This window comes from Trachurus trachurus (assembly GCF_905171665.1).
Source record: "Trachurus trachurus genome assembly, chromosome: 1".
In the NCBI taxonomy this organism is placed as follows: domain Eukaryota; kingdom Metazoa; phylum Chordata; class Actinopteri; order Carangiformes; family Carangidae; genus Trachurus; species Trachurus trachurus.
The window spans coordinates 19,925,023-19,944,959 of record NC_139891.1 but is presented as its reverse complement, the minus strand read 5'-3'; the positions used below and the strand labels follow the sequence as shown (position 1 = coordinate 19,944,959).

General features: G+C 43.0%; 3 protein-coding genes and 1 long non-coding RNA gene across 4 annotated transcripts; 1 reads left to right on the top strand and 3 right to left on the bottom strand.

The window, feature by feature from the left end:
• Window positions 1-448: 448 nt before the first annotated feature.
• On the bottom strand, window positions 449-1,888 carry tmem187 (transmembrane protein 187). The gene has a single exon (XM_083973317.1). It carries the CDS (start codon window positions 1,547-1,549, stop codon window positions 761-763), a length of 789 nt encoding a protein of 262 aa, XP_083829443.1. The 5' UTR covers window positions 1,550-1,888; the 3' UTR covers window positions 449-760.
• A 113-nt stretch (window positions 1,889-2,001) lies between these two features.
• On the top strand, window positions 2,002-7,508 carry harbi2 (harbinger transposase derived 2; the record flags this gene model as incomplete). Its single annotated transcript, XM_083976707.1, has 4 exons — window positions 2,002-2,434; window positions 2,953-3,071; window positions 6,910-7,021; window positions 7,105-7,508. 4 exons carry the CDS (start codon window positions 2,002-2,004, stop codon window positions 7,473-7,475), a joined length of 1,035 nt encoding a protein of 344 aa, XP_083832833.1. The 3' UTR covers window positions 7,476-7,508.
• On the bottom strand, window positions 7,304-9,964 carry LOC310989608. Its single transcript, XR_014595546.1, has 3 exons — window positions 9,902-9,964; window positions 9,627-9,764; window positions 7,304-7,512 (listed from the first exon to the last, which is right to left on the bottom strand). It is a non-coding gene; the product is annotated as an uncharacterized lncRNA (long non-coding RNA).
• A 4,623-nt stretch (window positions 9,965-14,587) lies between these two features.
• saraf (store-operated calcium entry-associated regulatory factor) lies at window positions 14,588-19,546 on the bottom strand. Its single transcript, XM_083974431.1, has 7 exons — window positions 19,406-19,546; window positions 18,246-18,424; window positions 17,634-17,832; window positions 16,624-16,911; window positions 16,298-16,505; window positions 16,098-16,219; window positions 14,588-15,639 (listed from the first exon to the last, which is right to left on the bottom strand). The coding sequence occupies exons 1-7, from the start codon at window positions 19,470-19,472 to the stop codon at window positions 15,614-15,616; spliced, it is 1,089 nt and encodes a 362-aa protein (XP_083830557.1). The 5' UTR covers window positions 19,473-19,546; the 3' UTR covers window positions 14,588-15,613.
• Window positions 19,547-19,937: the final 391 nt, after the last annotated feature.

Below are 19,937 nucleotides of genomic sequence, written 5' to 3'. Positions count from 1 at the left end.
ATCGTAAATTACAGCTTCAAGTCACAACTTACGACTTTGTAGCGTTCCAGGCAACCCACTCGTGTTTTTCCGACCTGTTTTACCGGTGAAAGTCACTATAACGGCCACTCGTAACTTCCGACCGGTGAACTCGTACCAGATCGAACTGGTACCACTTCACGGTCGGAAAAACGAGTTTCCTTGAACGCACCATAACAGTCCTCGTCGCTACGTCACCACATTCACGGCGTTCCTTGGCTGCACACACAGCCCTGCATGCCGTTCTCTCTCCTCATTGGATAAAAACTGTAGGATACGATAAATGTTTTCTCTTCGGCTCAGAGCAGAGCAGAGTGACTGACAGACCCGTGTTTCAGTCCAAACACTCTATGTAAGTGATTGCTGTCGGAAGATATAACTATTGAAGACTTATATTAACACAAATATATCACTCACTTCTGCTTTAATCTGTTGATTATGTGAGGAAAAATCCCTTGATAAACAGTTTACAGATGGAGTTTGGTCCTGCAGTCATTAAGATTGTCAGTCCACTGGAGAGGTGTAAAGGTGCACAATGCTGGGGGATTTGTTACAACCTGGCAACCCAAAAGTTCTTCCCAATAGAATGAATGAATAGATTAAAATGGATCTATGAAACTTTGGTAATTAGTTTAGCCTAGCTCATTAGTAAAAAGCCTGATAAGAGGTGGGGTCACTGGTGACCAGCTGCATCTGCAGGTCAAACTAAGGTCCAGGGAGGTGGCAGAGGGCTCCTCGCCTCTCAGTCCCGCTGCGCTGCTCCCTTCCCCCGTGTCCTCTCAGCCACCGAGGTCAGGAACCAGAAGCTGAAGTGAAACTGCAGCACGTCGCACACTTTGGACCAGAAGTGTCCGGTAAACCGCTGGAACAGCCAGTACCGAGCGAGCCAGTGATCCAGCAGCTTCAGCACCACGAACCCGGCGCACGACAGCACCGCGAGCAGCAGATACCTCAGCGAGCGAGCGTCCCCGCGCGCCAGCTGCAGGCGAACTCCTTTATAAACGGCGACGCCCACGTGACAGCCCAGAGCCGCCTCGAAGCCGCGCTCGTGCACCAGCGCGAGCCCGTAGCTGAGGAGCGAACACAGTTCGGCCGCCGCCGCATGCGACGCGCGCCACTTCGCCGGGCCGCGCTCGAGGAAGTGGATCCACACCGGGACCCACGCGAATATCGGTAACGTGAACCACTGGTCCAGCACGGCGGGCGCGCGCCGCAGCACCGCTAGGCGCGTCCACTGCACGGGCGCGTAAAACACCGCCATGAGGGCGAAGACGTGTCTCATGTAGCGGCCGCGCTCCGGCTCTGCGGCGTCGCCTCCGTCCCACAGCAGCCAGGACAGTCCCATGAAGACGTAGAGCAGGTTCACCAGGCAGTTGCAGGGCAGAGCCAGGGCAGCCGGCAGGGACTCGACCCGCGGCTCCGCATAGTGCTCGTAAGACAGGTCCACCTCCACCTCGTCAAACAGACTCGTGTTCGCCAAGGCGACGCAGAGTACGAAGGGCAGCGACACGTGGAGAAGAGCCGACTTCATGGCTCATCCTGGTCCCGACAGCCCGGACTGGAGCCACAGAGACACGACCTGTCCTAGTCTGCACCAGAGATACTCTGTTTCCAGACTGGGAGCGAACTAAACATCCATGGGAGCAAAAGTCAGAGCTGATTGTTTGTGTTCCGGGTTTCAAAACCACGTGGTAGGAAATAGAGAGCTCGGATTGGCTCTTCAGTGTAGTAAACAGAAGACGAAACAAACTCAACATTACTTTCATTTTAAATATAATTTTCACAGGTTGTGACAAAAAAATGCTCTTTGACAGACAATCACAGCATCTTGTTTTGGTCTATTTTTGGTTGTATCTTTGCTCGTTTGCATAGCCTGGCTACATTGTAAGAAACTGCTGACCTGAGACCAGCTGCTTCAGGACTTGAAGAGGTTATCCGGTATCACGTGATCTGACTCCGATCACGTGACATCTGTTCGAAAAAATGGCGTGCCCATTCATCGACCACCCTGTTGATATCGGAGCACAGATAGTGAGAGGATCGTTACGGCGTGAAAGGATTTTCCAGGACCGATCAAATCCGTTAAACGTTGACGATGATTGTCTGTACGAGAGGTACCGGTTCTCCCGGGCCGGACTTGAATACCTCTGCCGGATCCTGGAGCCGCATGTCGGCCGTGCGACCCGCAGGAGTGTCGCCCTCACGGTCCCACAGACTGTGTGCATCGCTCTGCGGTATTACACCACCGGCAGCTTCCTGTCCTCCGTGGGAGATGCCGAGCGGCTCAGTAAAAACACCGTCTGCCGAGCCGTCCACCAGGTGTCCTCTGCCCTGACCGACCTGATGGATGAATTCATCGTCTTTCCAGGTCACCTGCCGGCACACATCATAAAAGAAGGGTTTCATGCCATCGCAGGTGGGTCAATATCATTGTTGAACAGTTTAACTTCATATTCATTGCATAGATAAACCATATAGGCTGTTAACAGTGGGGTGGACAATGACGGGGTGGTGAAAATATATCTTGATGAAAGAACTTGTGACAAAATGTATGTAGTCTAATTTTGCCACAACACTGCAGGGGCTCCCTATGATTTTGTCAAACAGGCAGTTTCTCATTTCTTTTTTGTAAGTTTGCACTTTTTAATCCTGCACCCAGCCCTCTTTGGATGTGCGCACTCTTTGCCCTCTTAAAATGAGAGAAACACATTTAAAGAGGTGTGTAGTAAATGTTTGGCTATTTATATATAATTTCATTATTTTACACCATGTCCATGATGACAGTGATACTGATGGGGACTTAGTAATAGGCACTGTGATATTGACTCGGGTCTAGTATTCTTAAATGCAGACCATACTAGGCTATATACAGTAATATGTGTGGACTTTACTGTTGTAATGTAGCACATTAAATGCAGACTTCTCTTATCACAGGTTTCCCCAGAGTGCTTGGGTGCATTGATGGCACCCTCATCCCCATCTCTACACCTCTGGGTGATGATGAGAGGGATTATTACATCGATAGACATCACTGCTACAGCCTCAACGTGCAGGTAAATCATTCAGTGATAACTTTACATTCAATGAGAGCATCACCAGTGGCTATCTTGCCCAACTAAATCATCATTGACAAAGCAAAGGCCCATCTGATACACATGTTTACACTGTCTTCATGATAGTATATCCATCCCATACATCCTGAAAACTTGTACCAATGCAACTGGTGATGATGCAATATATATATATACTGTATATTCTGTATGCATTAGAGCACACATACATAAGCCTGTAGCCCAATGGTTCCCAACCTTTTTTGGGCTTGTGACCCCATTTTGACATCACAAATGTCTGGCAACCTGCAAATCAAGATATTTTTATATGCTACATTTTATTTGAACTCGATTTATATTCGAGAAAGTGAAAGTATAGAATACAGTCGTTTAAGATTGTGTGTGGTGTTTTAATCATAATTTTAAAAAGAATAATATAAAAAATGTTTTCCAGTTTGTTTGTTTTTTAAATTAATTCCTAGACATTTCAGGCAACCCCACGCTGGGTCCCGACCCCAAGGTTGAAAAACATTGTTGTAACCTGTTCTCAAACTGTGGTACATTGTTATGCCCAGGGTCTAGGGGAAACCAGATGTAACAACCAGCCAGGACGACAGAGCTCAAATAGAAAAACAGCTTTATTGACTTCAGGTGTGAGCCACACCCAACACAACAGACAAAAGAAGCTAGAGACCCTGACTTTACCTTACCCAAAATAAAACAAACAAAAATACAGGTCACCTACCTAACATAACATGTGAAAACAGGAGAAAACAGAATCAGAACAAAAAGGGTTTTTCACACCTACGGCTGCTTAAAGATTTGAAGTTACACAGTTCAACAGCCTCACAGATGAGGACAGAAGACACCGGAGCAGGCTGGGCTGCAGTGAGGAAGCTGGGTGGGTCTTATGAAGCCCAGGGGGGGCTTCACACACACCCAACTCGGCACCTACAGAAATTGCAATACTTGCAATATGTACAGAGGGAAGTGGTACCTGAAAGTCAGTTTGGTACACGATCTGTAGTTGGGAACCTCTGGCCTATATCACTGCCCTGTTACTGACCATAAAACAGATTGTACAAACTCGCCTATTCTTTAACCAATAATCCCGTCCATTCATTACATATGAATGAAAAAAGCACAAGGCTTACTTCCGGCACTCACGCGCAGGAGACAAGGTGATGCGTAAAAAGCCTTTAATAAATCAGGGCATGGATACAAAAGAACGCCGACCGGTTTCGACCGACACGGCCTTCTTCAGGGCGTGGATCAAGGATCAGAGTCACAGGTGGGAGTCTCTTATATAAACTCTGTGGGTGGGCCAATGGCTGGCTGCTTATCAAAAACAATAAATGATAAATTAATACAGGTAAACAATTACATTGTGCGTATCAACCAAAGGATATAATAATCAAAAATATATGTTAATCAAAGAATCTATAATCAAAGAATAATAATGAGGGCTATATTTATAGACAATGAGGACATACCAAACAAATAAGGAAAAATATACCCACACTGAATAGTCTAAAGCAAAGAAAATGTGGGGAAGCAAAGAAAAGCGAAGAAACTTAGTAAATCCAACTAGGGCAAATCGTGACAATATCAAGTGAATATATTAAAAATGGGTGTATCGAAAAAACATGATTACAGTAAATCACAAGAGAATTATCACAGGCAATATAAAGTTATCACATAACATCACATCAGAGTTATCATATCATCGTATGTCTACAAAAATAATCTGTGAAAAAGAAAATATAAAAAACACTGTAGAGTGTCAATGTAAGAAAAGTATATTGTGGATGGGTGTATCACTAAAGACATGATTAAATCGCAACATGATTATCGCAGGCAGAGAAACGTATATCTAGGCAGTTATAGGAAGGGTCTAAAGTCTATCTCCTCGTTCAGGCCAGGGTGTATCAAGGCATCAAACTGGAAAATCCAAAATGTTTCTCTTTGGAGGAGTTTTTGGAGGCGATCTCCTCCTCTGAAAGACTGCTCTATCGTATCTATTCCCTCCACTCTTAGAAGACTGTCATTGCCGTTGTGATGGCTATGAAAGTGGCGTGCCATGGGGTAATCAACATTATTTGTCCTTATGGCATATTTATGTTCCGCCACCCTGTCTTTAAGACGCCTTTTTGTGCGTCCTACATAAAAACACTTGCAAGGACATGTCAGTCTATAGATGACATGCGTGGAGTTGCAGTTAATAAAGTGTTTGTTTTTGTGTTTCTCACCTGTTTTGAGATTGGCAAATTCTTTTTGTTGTATAATGTTGCCACAATGATTACAGTTAGTTTGTAAACACTTATATGTGCCCACAGGTCTTTTAAGCCATTGTCTATCTCTTCTGGGGGGGAGATAGCTGTGGGTGAGTTTATCCTGAATAGAGGGAGCTCGTCTGTAGTGGAAGGAGGGGGGATGCTGAAAAACTTATTTTTAGGGAGGGATCACTCCTAAGTATATCCCAGTTGGATAGGATGATCTGCCTGATGGACTGGGCTTGTTGGCTGAAGCGTGTGCCAAAACTGATACCTAAACGATCTCTCTTCTGTTTTTTAGATGGCTCCAAGAGATGTTGTCGTCTAATGGAGGCTGCCTTAGTCTGGGCAGCAGAGACAACTGTTTTTTTTTATAAGATCTATCTGTGAAATGTTTGGTCATGTGTTGAGCCTGTATCTGGAATTCAGAGTCTTGGTCACAGATCCTCCTTATCCTTTGGAATTGCCCAAAAGGAATGTTGTTTTTAAGGTGCTGAGGGTGAAAGGAGTCATAATGCAACAAGGGGTTACGGTCTGTGGGTTTTCTGTATAAAGTAGTGTGCAAATTGTTGTCAGCCCCTTTATAAATAAATAAATCCAGGAAACTGATCTTGTCTTTGGAATACTCTATAGACAAATTAATGTTCTCATTGGTATCATTCAAATATTTGTGAAAATCAATCAGGTCAGTATGACACCCTTTAAACAGAAGGAAAATATCATCAATAAATCGCACATACAGTTTGATATGATCTCTGAAAAGATTCTTTTCTGGATTGAAAATGAACTCTGACTCCCAGAGTCCCAGATACAGACAGGCATATTCTGGGGCAAAACTGGCTCCCATACTTGTACCTTTGCATTGCTTAAACAATTTGTCTTGAAACAGGAAAACATTGTTATTCAACACCCATTCAGTAAGTTCTATTAAGAAACCTGTAGGGGGCACCTCACCCTCTCTGTCTGAGAGGTAATGATTGACTGCTCTGAGGCCATCTGAATGATCAATGTTTGTGTAGAGTGCCTCTACATCCATAGTAACCATATAGTCCCAGGGAATATCATGCACTTGGTCTAACTTATTTAAAACATCAGTAGTATATTTGACATATGAAGGTAAATTCAGGACATATGGTTTAAAAAAATAGTCAATATATTGAGATGCCGGTTCTGTTATAGTTCCATTAGCAGCCACTATGGGTCTGCCAGGCGGGTTGTCCTTAGGTTCTTTATGCACCTTAGGCAGCATATAGAAAGTAGCTAGTCTGAGATGTTCACATGAAAGGAAGCTTTGTTCCGCCGTGTTGATCCAACCACTGTCTCTGGCTCTGATGAGAAGAGCATCGAGTTGTTCTTTCATAGAGGGTAAAGGGTTGGTAGAGAGTTCTGTGTAATAAATAGTGTTTTGTAATTGGCGGTGCCATCCCCCCCCCTTTGAACATTACATATGAATGTTCTTTGCACTGAACCTCTGCACTTTGTGAGAAGTTTAATTGCAGTTGGCTCCTATTGGCAAAATACGCATTGATGCTGCAGTGACTAATTGCTGTTACAAAATGTCTTTGCAGATGACGTGTGACTTCAAAGGCATCATTACCAGCCTTGACGCCAAGTGGCCCGGGTCCGTCCATGACTCTAAGGTTTTTGATGAGTCCACGCTCTACCAGAGGCTGCAGCAGGGTATGGCAACCGCACATTGTAAGCTGTTACAATAGGGTTACAATATGTGTTTCTGAACCTCTCAATATTGCTCTCATCTTCAGGAGACTTCAGTGGAGTGCTGCTTGGTGATAGGGGGTATGCCCTCCACCCCTTCCTGATGACTCCCTACCCAGACCCTGAACCAGGACCACAGACCTGTTTTAACACGGCCCACGCCAAGACAATGGTCACGATTGAAAATACCTTTGGCCTTCTCAAGTCCCGCTTTGCCTCCCTGCAACGTCTGAGGGTGGCCCCAGACCGTGCCTGCAAAATCATTGCTGCATGTTGTGTGCTCCACAACATTGCAACGATCAGAAAGGAGAGAGAGCCCAGGATAAGCCCCCAGCCCCCTGATGTTGTGGACCCCGTTACTCTTGAATATCCAACAGGCCAAGCAGTGAGGGAAGCCATCACTGAGGTTTTTACATAGAAGCCGTTTAGTTTTAAATTTTCACATTTTCTTTTCCCTGTAAGAAAGACGAAAAGACACATTAGTGATGCTTGCATCTTAATGAAGGTGTTTGAATTCTGTTTTGGAGAAGGTGTTGAAAATCCTGAACAATAGCCCCTTTCTATCAAATGGTACTGTTTATATTTATTAAAGTATGATACTGGAATCTAAAGTATTCGGTAACACTTTATTTGAAGGGGTCCTTGTTCCTGTGTATCTACCTAATTAATTACAGTGTAATTACCTATGTAACCGTATGTAATAACATGTACTTACATTGTAAATACATAATGTATTTTGGTGTACTTACAGGTCCTTGTTACACTTGTAATAAGAAATGCTTGTTACAATACTTTGTCAAAGTGGCCTCTCTCTTTTTGGGGAAGGGGTACACCTGCAAGAAAAATGGGTGAAACCACAACCCATGTTGCCTGGGCAAACTTTTCCATCCATCTTCCTCCTTGTATGCTGTTACACAATTTAATACACCGTTGTTACTCTTTGATTCAGTTTAAAGGTTTAAAAAGTATAGGGCTTTGGTTCAAAGAAACCGCGTCCAAGTGAGTGGTCTTCTCTTTGGTTCAGAGAAACCGCGTCGAAGTGAGCGCTCGGCTCGTCAAGTCCAGCTATGTTGTGTTTTTCCTGCTGCATGCTCACTTCTCATGCTCGGGTGTAAGAGTGAGCACAGACGGCTAAACAGACTGCTAAATAATATTGTTGGACGCTTTTTCCTTGGGGAATGTCTATCTGTGAGTAGAATATGTCAATAGTGTTACATGATTGTGCATTTTTGTAATTAAGACATGATTAGTTATGTTTTCGGTAAATATACCTTGCTAGCTTTCAGTCTATGCTAACTCTTTTCATTGTGTTAATCTGGATGCTAATTGAAGTGTATTCATGCAATGCTACTGTAAGTACTGTAAGTAAACTGTGTTTCTGTGATAATTTCAGTTTTACGGAGGAGAAATAGAGGACTCCATTAAAGGACAGGAAAAGATCAAGCCTTGTGGTTTTTTGGGGAGTTTCTATACGTTTCGTTGACTGACTGTGTAGCTTTTTATCGGCCCATGCACTGCCAGGGCAGTACAGTCTTCTTTTTCCTATGAGCTACATGTGGTGAGCTTGAACAACAGGGCTATGTGTCAATTTACAGTGAAATTACTCTTTAAGTTACTTGCCTATTTTTCAATTTATGTTCGATGCAGTTCCATGCAGGCAAATTGCTGCACAGCATAACACAGGTTCAGCAGATGTGGTACTGACAATATTGTTCAAAATGCACAATAAAGGAACACTGAAATGCATTTTTTTGAGTGTGGTTTATGCATACAGATTGCTGATGATGTTTTCAGTTCCATATGAATTGAGTTATCCAGCATTGTCTCATTTTCTGAAAAAATGCTATTCTAGTTATTGGTTTATATGTAAAAAATACTTGAGTACCAAGGTCAACACCAGTTTAGAGTTTCTGCATGTTGTAACATGTAAGTATGTAGCAGGTACACTTTATTTTAATGTGCTTATTCCACTGTATCAAAGAGTAACAAGTGTGTACTAACACAACTGTTACATAGACTATGTTGTGTAACAGCACAAGTGGTACAAGATCGAAGACACTGATCATTGCAGTTAATGTTTTTTTTTTTTTTTTTAAACTGCGTTGTAAACTCGACGACATTGAAAATGAGGGCAACCTCAATGTCTCTCGAGAATAAATAAAGGTTATAATAATAATAATAATAATAATGTGTAAGAACTGTGGTATCCCAGCAGGTACACTTTATTTTAATGTGCTCATTCCACTGTATCAAAGAGTAACAAAGGTGTATTAACACAACTGTTACATATACTAAGTTGTGTAACAGCACACATGTTCCAAGACTCAAGAGACAGGAGGAAGATTGATGGAAAAGTTTGCAAAGTATTGTAACAAGCATTTCTTATTACAAGTGTAACAAGGACCTGTAAGTACACCAAAATACACTATGTATTTACAATGTAAGTACATGTTATTACATACGGTTACATAGGTAATTACACTGTAATTAATTAGGTAGATACACAGGAACAAGGACCCCTTTAAATAGAGTGTACCAAGTATTCTTCTAACAGTCATTGTTCACGTACCTGCTCATCCTGGAGCTTTCTTATTTTTAATTGAAGATATTCAATCTCAAGTTCCATCTTTTTCATTTTTAAGCCCTTGTATTTAATGTCTTGCTCCAGAGTCCTCTTATAAAGGGCCCTCACAGGGTCGGCTGCACCCTGAAACAAGGGAAAATTTGAGCATACGGGTTAAAGCATGTAAAGTATATAACCTAGGAAAGCAAAATAAGATTTTTGGGCTTTTTGCCTTAAATTGATAGTGTAGTCAAGAGAGAAAGGAAATGCAATGCCATTACCATTTTTGATCCCTTTTTAACCGTCTCTGGTCTGCTACCTGGAGCTGTGGACGTGGAGGCTTGGGGCTCGGCTTGGGGCTCGGCTTGGGGCTCAGCTGGGGGTGTATATTTTTCCTGCAGCATTAACAAAGCGGTGGCAGCGTATTGAACACTTGAAAGTAGTTGTAGTTGTCAAACTCTATGTGCAGACCACTGCAATTCACTCTCCATATTCCCACCATCTGTTGATGTGGAGCAGTTCAACTCTGGAAAAAGAAAAGCTATGCCTGCCCACTTACTAGTCACCACAAAATAATTTTTATTCCCACTGTTCCTTAAAATAGCACCCGAAGAAGACCTGTGGTTGAAACGTTGTGCAAAATAAAAACTATTTTGTGGCGTCTAGTAAGTGGGCAGGCATACCTTTTTTTTTTGTATTGCCCTGCACCTTGAACAACATGATGTGCATATTAAAATCTCCTTTTTTTTTCAAGAGGTTTAACTCTACGAAACATGACGGCAAACTAAGGTCTTACCTCCTCAGAGGACTCAGACAGCTCCTCTTCCTTTGGGTCCACCACCTGTACAGACGGGATAGAAGTGATCTATTAACCAGGTGCCAACAGCCACTGGTGACGGGTCATATCATGCTGGTGTGTGTGACATAGCCTACCTCTGTCAGAGTCAGAGACACGGTGTCAGATGGTAGCACCTCTGGCACCACCACCATCACAATATCGCCATCCACTGAGGGGAAAGTCAACAGGCCTGTGTTAGTGAGGTCACAATGATTTTTGTACAGTGTCTTGTATGCAACATGCAATTTATTATGGCATTAATGTTTGGGTGCTATGAGTGCTCTGAACTGTGTGTGTGATATAATGTGGGACTGTGACTATTGTGGAGCTTGTGATGCAACACAAATCTACATGCAAACATAGTCATCTCATCTTAGGTACCAAAGCTTTGACACGGACACATACTTCCTACATATTTGGAGGAGCCGGCTCCAGGGTTAGAAGACACCCCACCTTCCACCCCGGTGATTATGGGACCACCCTCGTTCTCGTTGTTAGCGAGGACCAGCTCCTCTGCAGAGGCGCGTCCCGGGGCTGGACCTCCTCCGGTGCCTGTCCGCCTCTGCAAATGTTTCTTCTTTTTTGCTGTAACAGTGTAAATGAGAAGGGGGGAAATGTGATACTGAAAGCTGCTGCACCCATGGGGGATTAAAGACATACCATAAAGCCAGAAGCAATGTTCCCTCTAATTTTCAAAACTCCTGAGCAGAAATTCAACTCCCCTGATGACCTGCTTGAGCGACTGTGAGCGACAGCTTAAGCGAACACAGTACGTCCACATGCTGGTGCTATGGCCTCACCTCTCCAACTCCAAATATCAATACAATTCACTTTATGCACAGCTACACTACTTCCTGAAATAAGCCAGCTCGTTTAATTCCTGTGTTACATTATTGGACCAACTGATTAATCCAGGTGTGTCTGAGTAGTCACAGTGGTCAGACACACCTGGATTAATCAATTGGTCCAATAATGTAAAACAGGAATTAAACGAGCTGGTTTATTTCAGGAAGTAGTGTAGCTGTGCATAAAGTGAATTGGCTATTACTATAATGATTAATAACAGATTATTTTGACAACATTACCTAGGCTACTCCATATCTAGGTCAGTTACAGTTAATGATAACAAAATACAATATTCTTTTGGCAAAATAGATTTTGCATTTATTGCCATATGAACAATATGGAAAAAATAACTAACATCAAGTTGGTGTCATCAACTCTTGGCACAGAAGCATTCTTGATATGAACAGTAATAATAATTCTCAAGTAAAAACTTAAATCGTAGTTGCACTACAGACTACGGTTAGGGTCATAAATTGCACAATTCGAAGCGCACATTAGGGAGAAATAAACAGTAAACTAGTCGGGGATATTTGAGTGTGCAACTTTTTTTTGTCTTCTGGGCAAAGAGGTGGGGAGCAGTGTGCAATTGCACAGTAAAACACCTTAGAGGGAACAGTGGCCAGAAGTAATAAACAAAAAGAGGATAAAGGGTGTAATGCTACTGTAAAACAGCATATTATATATAATAAAGAGGAAAAGTTTGTCCCTGCTAAGTTCTAACACAGCCGAAAATCAGGAAGATTTAATCCAGGCTATCGACTTGAGGAAATTGATATGATTGTGGTATCAGCTTCCAGCTTTATTGTAGCCCATCCATGTAACGTTATGAAACTAAAAAAAATGTCCAACTTACCATTTGAAATGTTTTTATGCTTTTGTTTGATCTGCTCCCAAGTCCGATGTACTCCTGAGGGGTTAGATCTGGGGCAACGAGACTGTAATTGTTATACACGCGATACAGCAGCAGCAGCAGCACAGTGATTGGGACTCATCTTGCTTTTTTAAATGTAAAGTAAGACTTCAGCCACTGATGTGCAACTTACGTATTTATGCAATCCGCAATCCTTTGCCATGCCATCTGTCGTCTCTTGGAGGCAGCCGCGGTGTTAGATTTCTCAAGTAGATCTTTCTTTTCCTCCTCATATTTCTCTAAAATGAGCCTCAGCTCCGAGTAGGAGAAATAAGGCATCCGCTCGCCTCGCTTCTCTGACGCGTCGGTGCTCATGGTTGTGATTCGTCTGCTGCCTTTAGTTGGAACCTCTTTTTTTTTTTTTTTTTTTTTACAGTCTATGGTTGGAACCGGCACTTTTTATTCATTCACAACAAGACAGACCTGGGTTGAGTTACCGAGTTGAGTTGATACCGCCTGTCCTGGTCGCCATTGTTGTGGGTAGGCTGAGCTCGCTTCGTGGAACGGGCCTCAAGTTTCAGTCACACGGCGGTTCACTAATCTCACAACCACAGAGACGAAGCTACTCCAGAAATAAGGTCCAACAAACTCTGATCCTAACCCTGAACTCTGAGCTGACTGACCCTGGGAGGTGAAACTCCTGAGTTTTCAGATCCAAAAGCTGGTCTCAGTTAGCTCAGTATGTTAACTCCGAGTTGAACGCGTGCCTGTGCCTGACGATGAGTGAAAAGACCCAGAGCGCTCTGAAAAGACCTTATCAATGGAGCTCCGATACAATGATTCACCATGACAACAAGGGAGACAACTTCCGGGAAGTAACACGGCTGCGGTGAATTAGATGGTTTAGATGCTGTTGCTTTTTCATTTTGAATGTAAGATAACTTTCTTTTAATATTAAAGGAGAATTCCCGTCATTTTTGACCCCTAAACCGTTGTCTTGATGGTCACCCAGTGTTTGGGGGAGCAAAAAACGCGACTAAAATTGATGCAGGCAAACCGAAGTTACACCATGGCTACCCGGCGCTAGGGATAGCGACAACTCTAACCTATGGGGGCATTTTTTTCAACCACAACAAACACTCAAAAAACAATCAAATATATATGGTATATGACTTGGATCCTTATATCACACCACTGAACTCATACACTGTACGGTTATACTGAGTATAAACAGTATAAACTTCAAATCACTCACCTCAGACAGCCTAAACTGGAAAGACATTACTAAGCGATCACAGAGCGCCTGCTCTCCCCGCCACAGAAACAAAGCTTTTTTCCTTGTTGTGATGATTTCTTTACAAAAATAAACGGTCGGAGATATTTTGGACATTACCACTGCACTTCTCCACCGTTTATTTTTGTAAAGAAATCACCACAACAAGGAAAAAGTGTTTGTTTCTGTGGCGGGGAGAGCAGGGGCTCTGCGATGGCTTGAGTGATTACATGCAAAACTATGGCAAAAACACAAAGTTTATACTGTTTTATACTCAGTGTAACCGTACAGTGTATGAGTCAGTGGTGTGTCACGAGGATTCGAGTCATGTACCATAGATATTTGATTGTTTTTGAGTGTTTGTTGTGGTTGAACAAATTGCCCCCATACTTTAGCGTTGTCGCTATCGCTAGTGCCGTCTAGCCATGGTGTAACTTTGCCTGCATCAATTTTAGTCGCGTTTTTTGCTCCCCCCAACACCGGGTGACCATCGGGACAACGATTTAGGGGCCAAAAATGACCGGAATTCTCCTTTAACCTTTGAGAAAGTGGCTGAATGTTGTTCAGTGTTCTTTTTTTTAATTGGCTGAAAACATAGGCTCAGATCCCGGTGGGGACATGAATTGTCCCCACGGATCTATAGCCTATGTTACATCCTTGATTGTCCCCCCCCAATAAAAATACCCCCAAATTATTCAAAATTGAACAAATGTATTGTCAGATTTCACATTTTAGATTCACTTTTGTGTCCCCCTGGTCCCCCCCAAATCCTGACATCGGATCTGCACCCCTGGCTGAAAATTAAATATAAAAACAGTCTCGTGGTTGCTCTGGTTTTATTCATATTCCACATATTTAACAAAGTAAAAGTTTGTTTAGTGGATATTTCAACTTCTAGTAGCTTTTACCACCAACAGATGCTGATTAACACACATCTCAGGGTTTACTTACTCTGAGTTTTCACATACTTTCTGCTGGGATACCCCTCTGATCAGTGCCTGACTACCAAACACTCACATACACTTCTAATTCAGAGCATGTTTACATTTCTAATTTGCTTTCTGTTTGACTGATAAACAGACATTATCCTCCAGGTAAGGACTAAAAAGTATGGACAGACAAAGGGATCAAAAGATCCTGATTGCTGACCAACAACAAGACAGTTTTAAAATCTCTTTATTGGCTTGTTACCAAAATACCACACATTACTCAAAAATAATATATTTATATACTATAACGTTTCAAAAATGCTATATACATTTAAATTGTTTTCACTCAATTACATGGAAAACAAGGCATGGAAGCCAGCAGGTGACAGCAAATAAAGCACTGATGAAACCACATGAATTAACACAAACACAAACTGGGTTTTGGCTCGACCAACCATGGGTATAATAGTTTTCTAAAATAGTACAAAGGGCCTTTGTTTAGCTCAGCTGCTAAAAATAAGAGGTTTTTATTACAGTCATGTTTTTATTTCTAATTCCCCTCTGTTCCAGCAACTGTGTTGACTATTGCATGATTGTTTGTTTAATTTATTAAATTAAAGCAGTAGAAAAATTATGGTATGCTTAATTGGTATGTGAGGTAAACGACCAACACACACTCCTGAGTTTACACACATTCTTTTCCCCACGAGTCTACGCTGATTTATCAGTCATGATTCTTGAATCTACTTAGCTGGACTTAGACTTATAAGGGGCACTTATCTGTCATTTACTTCATCTGAATGCAAAAGGTGAGACAGTTTCTATTCCTGTGTCTGTGGCGAACACAGAGGAAGTCACGTAGACCGCAGAGGGGCAGCTGTCCCCGATACCACATGTAATAGAATGTGTAAAAGAGCAGATTCAAAATGAAATCTTGCCTACAAAACCTGATCGAATCAGTGAACATCCAAAGTAAAGCTCATCTTAAACTATGTGACCCATCTTCACAGAAATCTAACATTCACGGAAAAACAAGCCTCCTGTCAGCAGCTGAAACAACAGTGAGCTTTCCAGAGGAACTCAGTACTGAGTAGCAACGTTTCTACATTATTGGACACATTGATCTTTGCATAAGAGGCTTTTGTCACGTTTGACCTGCCACCAGCAAACACCCAGACCGTCTCTCATTAGTGCACAGCGCTGCATTAAGCCAGAGTGGTCCGCTGAGAACGGAGAAGCTGCCAACGTTCACAGCTTCTATCTTCTCTTGGTTCCTCCAAAACCTGACAAACAAAAAAAGATGTTGGTTAACAAGCATATCTATGGAAACTGGACACTATAACAACCTGATTACAGGTCTTGAGAAATCACATTGACAATGTCAAAATCATGTTTTATTAAGTCACATGGCCTTGACCTTTGACCTATAGCAATCAAATCAGTACATCCTTGAGACAGCTTGTGTCTTGAGTGAATATTTCTGCCACGTTTGAGGAAGCTGTGACTGAGATTCGTCCACGAGAATGGGACGTCGACGTCTCTGAAATAGCATTTGTATTAAACAGTAGAAACTTCATACCCATCAGTTATATGAACAAAGACAAGAGACAATATAAAAGCAGATTCAATTCAATGATCAAATAAAATTGTCACAAGTTTCTTTTACACAAACAGTCGGAAAAGTCAGCAACGGTTAATAGAGCTGTGTTTAGTTGTGGTGTGTGTGTCTTTGCCTACATACCTGAAGCAGTGCGTGTCCCAGAGGAGGAGGAGGAGGAGGAGGAAGAGCCTGAGGCAGGAGGATGTCTGCTGTCGTTGTAGTGGGGGTAGTTGTAGTTGGGGTAGTTGTGATGCTGTTGGCGTCTGTAGAACAAACACAAACAACCTGAAGCCTCCGGCTGAAGAGGAGGACCAATGACTTCCTCTCGTCTCTTTACTAACCTCTGATTGCCAAACAGGTATCCCAGCACGCCGCCTGTCCCCATGCCGGACCAGAAACCCCCGCCTGCGCCGGGAGCAGCTCGGCCGCCTGTCCCCATGCCGGACCAGAAACCTCCGCCTGTGCCGGGAGCAGCTCGGCCACCTGGGTACTGCTGTCCATGCGTGTAGTCGTTACGGAAACCGTAGCCTGGGTTGGCACCGGAGGAGCCTGAACAGATGATTATTTGAACATGAACACAAAGAATACGTTGTAGGTTTCAGAGAGGTGGCTGCAGCACCACACGCCAGCTGTTTGTATCCAATCAGCTACTTGTCGAACCAGTTACCTGTGTAGTCAGGTTTGAATCCTGGTGGTGGGGGTCCTGCAGCGGAGCCATCATTATTATCTCTAGGATACCCAGCCTGCCCTCCGTCCTGCCCCCCCTGGGCCGCGGTGTTTCCACTGAGGAACAGCTTGTAGACGCCGTAGGCTAAGAGCAGAAGCACAGCAACCACCAGCAGGCCTCCTGAGTCCTCGCCACCCGACGGGTTCGAGCTCTGATGGCTCTGCTGCCGATGCTGATGTTGGTTTCCAGAGAAACCGCTAAAGAAACTGGAAGCGAAGCCCCCGAGATCTAAGACAAAGAGAAAAAGAAAAGTTTGTCAGTATCAAGTCTGTGTATGCGGGTAAATGTAAAAGGGGTGGTGCATGTATGCGTGTTCATGTATCTGTGTGTGTGTGCATTAGTTAGTTCACCTCCTTAATTTGATTAAATATTTCCACTGTTTTGATCAGCCTTTCTTTACAGTATAACTTATTCCAAATATGTGTTTGTTCCCTATTTATAAAAGTTAGTCGTTTCATCTCTAAACTTGGTTCTGTTGTTAATACCATGCTCTTAATTTTGGTGTATTTGATTGTTTCCATGCTTTGGTCACCTGCTTCAAGGCAGTTACTCTCAGTATATTAAAAAAGAAATGTCCATTGCTTTTATCTTATCTTTTAAATGAATATCTAACCAGTGTTGTACCTGCAAAGCCAGTATGTTGTATAGTATAATTAGTTATTTATTTTCCAATTAGTTTATTTTATTTTATTATATTTTGTCTTTATTTTCCTATCTTTGAGATCCTCACTTGGGAAATGCCTCAATACCTCAGTTTGTCTCGTGTATATGTTTGTCTGTTTTCTTTAGGGTTTGTTATTAAAATGCAAAGTACAAAAACGCAAAGAGAATGAAATGACTGATTATGTTTGTGAAGGCAAGAAGCTTTGCAATAAAAGTATTTTTTTTTTAAAGTCTGTGTATGTATGTGAAAGTGTAACCTCATCAATCCCACATCTCCGTCTTCTAACCTCCAAATCCCTTGAATCCACCATGGGAGCCCCCGCCGCCCTGCGTCCTCCTCCGGCCTTCTTCGGTCAGCTCCAGTGAGTACTCCAGGCCGCAGGAGCCCCTCAGTATGTACGGATCATCGGGGTGGTTGTAGCCCTCACAGCTCACCTCCAGCCTCCCAAATCGATACGCATTGTCCATATCAGTCTTACACTCCCACTGTGAAAACACCATGACAAATAATACTCAGTTTACTGTCAGTCAGTCAGTCCAGCATGAAGCTGCCATGGTTTAGGTAATGACCCCACTGGCTCCTGTTAGGCTGATAGCAATTTTGATATTTGAGAGTCCAAGAAAAACATGTTGGGAAACCTCTGTGCTTTCATAGTAACGCATCACAAACAAGGAAAAACACCTTCATCAACATTCACAAACATCTACATCTACTGGCATGTCTGCTTGCTTACAGTCTGATATAAACAGTGGTATGTGTAACTTGCTACCAAGAAATCTACCATAACAAGTTAACCCAGTGTAGACTCTGAAAGGAAGTTATGGTTGTTGTTTTTTGGGGCCATTTCATGACTCAGATTAAACTTTATACTCCATCCTCCTCATGTCTCTGTCCTCACCTGCACATCCACTCCATCCCAGCCTTTGTTCTGACACTGAACCACATCTGGTACGAAGGTGTGGCAGCCCGCCGACCCTCCGACACACTGCAGCTGTGGGACGGGGCTGGAGCGCCTCGCCGTGGTGTAGCGACCCTTGTACAGAGTCAACACCTGGACGTCCCGCAGCAACACACTGCCTGCAGAGGGAAGAGGAGAAGCTCATACAGCTGTAAACAGTGGTGTGGTGTTGTCTAATTTGTTGTAGTGGGTTTACTGCTTTTTAGGCGGGTACACTGTTCATACGTGTATCACATGAGTATAGTTAGACAGTTTTGTCGTAGTGGGTATTCTGAGTATACCTGTGTATCACATAGACTACAGCAAGGTTGATTAAAGCAGAAGTAAGCGATCCGGTCGTTTTGGCTAATGCTGCGTTCCAGGTAGGCTTTTAAAACCGTAAATTACAGCTTCAAGTCACAACTTACGACTTTGTAGCGTTCCAGGCAACCCACTCGTGTTTTTCCGACCTGTTTTACCTGTGAAAGTCACTATAACGGCCACTCGTAACTTCCGACCCGTGAACTCGTACCAGATCGAACTGGTACGACTTCACAGGTCGGAAAAACACGAGTTACGAGTTGCCTTGAACGCACCATAACAGTCCTCGTCCCTACGTCACCACATTCACGGCGTTCCTTGGCTGCACACACAGCCCTGCATGCCGTTCTCTCTCCTCATTGGATAAAAACTGTAGGATACGAGAAATGTTTTCTCCTCGGCTCAGAGCAGAGCAGAGTGACTGAGAGACCCGTGTTTCGGTCCAAACACTCTATGTAAGTGATTGCTGTCGGAAGATATAACTATTTAAGACTTATATTAACACAAATATATCACTTACTTCTGCCATGCAGGAGATAAGTGGGCAAAGGTCTATTGGAGAAGGGGGGTTTCCACAACCTGGCAACCCAGCAACCTTATTAACGTCTTCAGTGAGGTATTCACCAACAATGAAGGAGTTAACTACACTTTACTGAGCCTGTGGACTATATAAACTCGTTGTATGTAGCTTCAGGTATATTTGCATTGCCCAGGAAGTGGCGATGTTTGTTAGTATTTCCTGATCGTAACCCTAAACCCCGCGACGTAGCTTAAAAGAGGAAGTTAAAAGCATTACGTACCGTCATCCCAACTCCAGACGTGTCCCACAATAAGACACTGCAACACAGCAGTAATAAACAGCTTCATTTCCCCGCTGTATGCTCTTTCTTCCCGCAGCCTGAACAAATGTGAAAATTGTCAGGACTCCTCGTTACCCCGGAAGACTACAACTTCCGTGTTACGTCACTTGTTGTGCCAGCGCCGACCAATAGGGAAAGAGCACGACTACGGTAGGTTCGACCCGCTGTGTGTTCGCCATAGACGGATGCGGCTGATGTAAACCTGAGCCCATCACGAATCTATTGTTAGACATTGGGTGTGTGCGTGTGTTCCCAAGAGATCAAAAGTTAATTCTCATGTGACTCTTGCAGACTTCATTAATTAAAAAACTTTATTTTTCTTTATTAATTTGTACAAGTCACATATTAGATCAACAGTTATTATGTGCTTGTTAAGCAGAGCATACAATGTAAACACTGCTATATCATTATAGCCTAACTGATGAATGATGTGGAAAAAATATATTAGAACAAAATAAAATAAAGCTTTCTT

What these genes read in the sequence shown, in the direction of transcription:
- saraf (XM_083974431.1), bottom strand. Translation starts at nt 19,472, where the DNA reads ATGAAGCTGTTTATTACTGCTGTGTTGCAGTGTCTTATTGTGGGACAC. An exon ending in GGGATGGAGTGGATGTGCAG is followed by an intron (nt 17,833 to 18,245) that starts GTGAGGACAGAG and finishes GTGTTTTCACAG; the next exon opens with TGGGAGTGTAAGACTGATAT. An exon ending in ATTCAAACCTGACTACACAG is followed by an intron (nt 16,506 to 16,623) that starts GTAACTGGTTCG and finishes TCATCTGTTCAG; the next exon opens with GCTCCTCCGGTGCCAACCCA.
- tmem187 (XM_083973317.1), bottom strand. Translation starts at nt 1,549, where the DNA reads ATGAAGTCGGCTCTTCTCCACGTGTCGCTGCCCTTCGTACTCTGCGTC.